At 39.2% G+C, this 6,078-nt stretch overlaps 2 protein-coding genes across 2 annotated transcripts in view; one reads left to right on the top strand and one right to left on the bottom strand.

Annotated features, from left to right (window-relative positions):
* Positions 1-6,078, top strand: part of Cidec (cell death inducing DFFA like effector c) — a 554,473-nt gene that overhangs the window by 393,492 nt on the left and 154,903 nt on the right. The window lies entirely within an intron of this gene.
* Positions 789-6,078, bottom strand: part of Fancd2 (FA complementation group D2) — a 59,067-nt gene continuing 53,777 nt past the window's right edge. The window contains exons 41-44 of the mRNA XM_027931924.2: positions 5,576-5,650; positions 4,367-4,513; positions 3,121-3,216; positions 789-1,100 (exon numbers count right to left, since the gene is read on the bottom strand). Coding sequence (XP_027787725.1) covers positions 1,026-1,100; positions 3,121-3,216; positions 4,367-4,513; positions 5,576-5,650 — 393 coding nt within the window. The 3' untranslated portion in view covers positions 789-1,025. The remainder of the gene's footprint in view (positions 1,101-3,120; positions 3,217-4,366; positions 4,514-5,575; positions 5,651-6,078) is intronic.

The raw sequence follows: 6,078 nt of genomic DNA, 5'->3' as shown, positions 1-6,078 counted from the left end.
AGGGGATTTTGAGAAAGGAGTGTGCATTTTTTTGTACCAGAGGAAGATGGGGTAAAAAATATTTATGAGTCAAGAATTAGTTTAAAAACTGAATAGCCTTCCCCCATCAATACAATGACCAAAAAACAATACCTCAGGATAGTACTTAAATGGATAGAAATATTAACAAATATTAAACAATCTTTACAGCCTGGCAAGAAAGAACTTGGTAGCAGCACTGAAATTGGGCTTTTTGACAGAAGAAAGGAGAGCCCTCCATTTTAGATGAAGTATATTCATAATGTTCTGTTTCTAATAAACAATTTTGTAGTATTCTTGTAATTAGATTATAGGTGCAATTCAGAATAATGTGGAAATAAATATTATATGTATGCAAAGTCAGCATAAATTTGATGATGCCTCTTCTTCCTTTGTCTTATATTACTATAAGGATCCAAAAAATTATAAGGTAGCAAAATATTCCTTTTGATTCTGTCTTGAGTATTGAAAGAAGTTCAGGTCACTTCTCTAGAAAGATCACAAAGATGTTGCCATCATATGTGAGAACAGTCCTTGTAATAGAGAAGATGATTTTGAGCAGAAAAACTATGTTGGCACCTATCCCTATTATTTCTCTGCACAAACTTCAATTCTACCTAGTCCTTGAATAATAAAAGAAATCTAAAAAACAAGAATAAGATGACTAAGGAAAAACTTAGAATTTATTTGTTAAAGTGATATAAGCCTAAATTCTAGAATAAATCTGTTTCAAAACTAGTGCACAAAGTCCAGAATCATGACTCAGAGAGTTTACTCTGAAGCACAGCACAGCCACATTTATCGAAACCAGAAACAACGCTTCACTGGGATTCCAAGCCAGGGACTTTGACAATGCTAGACAATCCGTGAAATTCACAAATTAAATAAACCCCCTCTTGGAGGACAAAACAGGATACTTCCAAACAGAAAGAGCAGATTTCAAACCCTGAATACAAAATGGTAAGAGAGTGGCAGAGAAGGGAAAGACAGCAGCAGCCTCTTGGGGTCTAATCAGAGTTGTCGTCACTCTCGTCACTATATTGCTCCTTTTCTCCATCACTTGCTTCATCTTCTTCACCATCCTAAGGAGCAAAGGACAAGTAAGTATTTTAGGCCATTGATCTACGAGACTCAATGAATTGCAAAAAAGTTCCCACCGATATATACTATACTACTTCATTGTTGAAACCAATGATAGATTTTAAACTACTGCTATGGTTTGGATGTGAGGTGATCCCCAAATGCTCCTGTGTTAATGCAAGGATATTCAGAGGAGAGATGATTAGATTATGAGACCTGCTACCTAATTATTCTAATTTGAATCGACTGGCTGGGTGGTAACTGTAGGCAGATGGGGCAAGGAAAAGTGTCACAGGAGGTGTGAGTGAAGGGAGGGTTCATCTTCCCTGTGGCCCCTTCCTTACCTGCTGTCTCTGCTTCCTGGCTGCCACAGTGGAGCAGTGCTCCTCCACCTCACCCTTCTGCCAAGATGCACTGCCTCATCTTAGGCCCAGAGAAATGGACTTGGCTGTCTATGGACTGAGTCCTCTGAAACTGTGAGCCTCAAATAAACTTTTCCTCCTCTTAAGTTGTTCTTGGATATATGTTGGTCACAGCGATGAAAAGCTGAATAATACCTTCTTTGTAAAATGAACCAGAGGCTCTTCTCATTTTTACTGAAGTACTGGGGATCAAACTTAGGGCCTCACACATGCTAAGCAAGTGCTCTACCACTGAACTATATCCCTAGCCCTTCTTATTTTTGTGAGACAGTCTCCCTAAGTCACCCAGGCTAGTCTGGAACTTGAAATCTTCTGCCCTTAGCCTCCTGAGTAGCTGAAATTATAGGCATTCAACACCATCTTAATTCTTGAGCTCTAAGCCAAGACCATGGATGGAGATCATTTTGATACTGACTCATCCCATACTGCAAGCAAACCAAATTTTCATGATTTTTAAAATTGGCCATAGCTCTCCAGCTCTTCTACATGGATGTGACATAAACAAAATCACCATATGCTTCAATAGAAAATGAAATAGATATTAAAAGTACTGGCATATTCAACAGGGAATACACATAAAATTGCTTCGCAAATCTAGTATGGTAGGTTTGTTTAGGATAAAATACAAAGCTAACAGGTGCAGGAGGCATGTTATACATTAAAACAGAGAACCATGCAAATAATTTTTCATACTAAATGGCCTTTATTTAGGCCACACAGCAGGAATTCTTGTATCTGAACTTCTTGATGTCCATGACCCACTTGAATTATAGCAAAATTTTATAAATATGCAAATTTTTATTTAGCTTTCTTTAAATTAACAAAAGCATTGAAAAAAAAAAAAAAAGGAGTTCTGTTATTTTATTCCTATGTGGTAGCAACTTCTGACTCTAGGTTTTGGCTTCCATCAAATGCTTTCTTTGGTGATTTTTTTTGGACAGGGGGGAACCAAAAATTGAACTCAGGCACACTTGACCACTGAGCCACATCCCCAGTCTTTTTTTGTGTGTGTATTTTAGAGACAGGGTTTCATTGAGTTGCTTAGCAACTCTTTTTTGCTAAGGTTAGCTTTGAATTCATGATCCTCCCGCGTCAGCCTCCTGAGCCATCTAGATTATAGGTGTGGGCCACCAAGCTGGCTTGCCTATTTTTGTCTATTCAAACATGTTTAAGTGGCTTAGCTCATCTTCTCAGAACTTAGAAAATATATTAAACTCGTCTTTTCTTCCTTCTAAAATAGTTTCATACATGAGTTTGTAGAAAACAGTACAATACACAATGGAAGGGAAAATTTTTTTTCTTTGTTTTTAGTGTTGGGGATTGAATCCAGGGACTTGTGCATGCTAAGCACAGGCGTTACTAGTGAGCCACAGCCCAAGTCACTTGGAAGGCAATTTTCAACTCCATAACACATGCCACAGCTTGAGATACTCAAATGATTCTAAAATTGTGGAACTCTTTTTTTCTGGGCCCCAAAGAATTCATAAGTAAAGAAATAGTATTATATCATCAAATATAAGCAGGGAAAGGTCTGCATTCTACCAATTCACAACAGCTAACATGAAACCATCAATGCCAGACTCTGGTGCCCTTTCGATACCTCTGTTGCTTTGCTCTTAGTGAGCTGGGATGACGTGCCACCCTCACTCTCATCTGCTGTGCTCTCCTGGGAATTCTGGGATATAATCTCTTCACCCTAAATATGGAAGGACAGAGACAAATGGTGGGTTATAATGATTACATTAGGGTTCATACGAGGAGAAAGGCTGAGCAATACAAAGAAAGATGTTCTAAGTCATTCAAAACACTAACACCAACTTGTGTTACAGCATCTAGGGAAGGAATGCTCAACCCCAGGTTTCTGGGATGCCTGTGGCTCTGATATAATATGTATTTCTACAAAAAAGAATTTATCTTTGTATTCTAGTATCACAGTAGATTTACAAGGTAAGAATGTATTAGTGACTTTTGGTTATCGTTGAATACAGATCTAGTTTCCCCAGTATTTTTTTTTTTTTAAATATTTGTTTTTTGGTTTTAGGTGGACACAACATCTTTATTTTTATGTGGTGCTGAGGATCAAACCCAGTGCCTCACGCATGCTAGGCAAGCGCTCTACCTCTGAGCCACAACCCCAGCCCTCCCCGGTATCTTAAAGTAAATAAGTTCCAACACAGGAACCACAAACAGCTATGAAGAGGCTGAAGAACAGTCAAGTGGTTGAAGAACATCAACTCTGGATCAGAACTGTTTGGACTCAAGCTCTGGCTCCACTCACTTGCTGCTGACAGGCCTTACATAAGTTACTTCTCTGAGTTTCAATTTTCTCAAATAGAATCAATCTCATACAGCTGAGGTGAAGAAAAGAAGCTAATTCTCGGGTCTATTTTCATATATAACCAATTATAAAACTATGATATTGTCAGCATGAAAAAAAAAAAGGGCTTAGATCCTTTATGAAAAATGCTGTAAGCAATATTATGATCAACACAAGATTTCATTCAGTCAGACAACTGTAAGACCCTAGAAATGTTCATTTGTTAACGTTAGCCAAAATGATTTCGTGAAAAATACAGACTAGGGCTTAAAACTGCCTTGGAGAGGATTGCACCAATCTGGCTCTATTTCTGAGACCTGTTCACACCAATGGCACCTTTGCTGCCTGTCTCTAGTACAGCCTGTGACTAGAGACCACAGCAATGTACCCTAGCTTTAAAAGCTAAACAACCAGACTTCAAAGCAGTCTCATTGGCAAAACAGGGCTTAAGTGACCTTCCTTACATTCCTTCTGATGTTCTATCAAGGAATGGGAATGAGGTATTAGCACTGGTGGTCCAAAGGCTTACCTGCAAGTCCCGGTTTTTGAGATTGCCCAGCCAGAAAGCCTCTCTGCAATTGTTGAGGACCAGCATTGCTTTGACTCTGCAAACTAAGAGCTCCAGGGTCTTTTTGAGTAAAGGCACATGTTTGGTGAGTCTCATGTCCTGGTGAATCTGAATGAAAATACATACATACATCTCATCTGAGCTTATCGTCAAGCATAAATCTGTACACTGAATGACAGCATAGCCCTGTCAATTTGAGACAGGGTCTCACTAAGTTGTTGAAGCCCGACTTGAACTTGTAATCCTCCTGTCTCAGCCTCCTGAGTTGCTGGGGTAACAATCATGAGTCACCTCACCTGGCACCAAAAATATTCTTGAGCCAATATTACATGGATATTAAAAAAAAAAAAAAAAAAAATCTCTGCTTAGCACAGAGTCCTTAAAATTCCATTGCTCAGAACTTTTCAACTTAAAACCAGGAGAGGAAATAAGTAATAGGAACTGGCTCAAAGAATCATTTGGTTTTCCAGTGACTATAGAACCCTAGGATTCCGTGTTCCTTCAGAAAAAAAAGGTGACAATGGTTTATCAACTCCAAGAGGGTTTCAAGCAGAAAAACCCTTCAATGCAAAAATGTTCTCACAACAGATGTGCCCCTTGACAACTAAGTAGTCCAGCTGGAAAATCTGAGATGGCTGCTTTAGCAATACCTTGCCCAACAGTGCCACCCCTGACCTAGTGTTTTTCCCACCCAGAGCACTTTGTAAGTTTTTTTTTTCTTCTTTTTAACTAGGGATTGAACCCAGGGATACTTTACTACTGAGCTATATCCTCAGTCCTTTTTATTTTTTTGAGACAGGGTCTCACTAAGTTGCCCAGTCTGGCCTCAAACTGTGATCCTCCTGTCTCGGCCTCCTGAGTGGCTCGGATCACAGGTGTGAACCACCATGCCCAGCCATCCAGCAGCATTCTATATTCCTCACCCAAGAAGCATTTCTAGAGAACGGCTATGGGATCTGAATCAAATTACAGATGCAGAACTTCCCTTTAGACACTGCCCAATATCAACCAGTAACTAAGGATCTGAATAGTCATAAAATGCCTTTGGACACAGTCTAAGATCTAAAGGCTTAAAGAAGGGGTAACAAAGGAAGAAGTAAATAGAACCAATGGAACTCCCAAAAGCACCTGCAGATCCAGCCAGCAGTGCCCGACCTACTCCCCTCTCACCTTGGAATGCCCACACAGGTGATGAAGCAGCCTTGTGTCCAGCTGGAAGGTTTCCAGTAAGCTCAGCACATCTTCCTAAGATTACAAAATTCATAAATGCAGCATGAAATATTCTCATTTCATTTTAGATGCAAGATATCCTTGTAACTGAGGGAATCAAAGATGATACATTCTACAGGTTGCAGCCTATGGTGACAATCATCTTCATTTGGCCCTCAGAAACAGAATTAGCTAAAGAGATTTCTCTAGTGTCCCATTTCTGCCCCTACTGCCATAAGACCTTGACTATAGAGCTAAATAGGTTACCACATCTCAATTTTCCCCACCTCTCCTTTCTCTTTTAGGGTTATGAGGGATTAACCAAATATCCTAGATGTTTTATTATTGGTGTTTTGCAAGTTTTACTTGCTAAAGATATATAAGAAATCATTTGTTTCTTTCCTTACTTCACTAATCTATCCCTGGGTACTACTTTACTAAAAAAAACTATCAAGATTGTTCTT

Source organism: Marmota flaviventris, chromosome 20 (genome assembly GCF_047511675.1).
Source record: "Marmota flaviventris isolate mMarFla1 chromosome 20, mMarFla1.hap1, whole genome shotgun sequence".
In the NCBI taxonomy this organism is placed as follows: Eukaryota; Metazoa; Chordata; class Mammalia; order Rodentia; family Sciuridae; genus Marmota; species Marmota flaviventris.
Note: the sequence above shows the minus strand (reverse complement) of the source record. Positions and strands in the feature narration are given on the sequence as shown.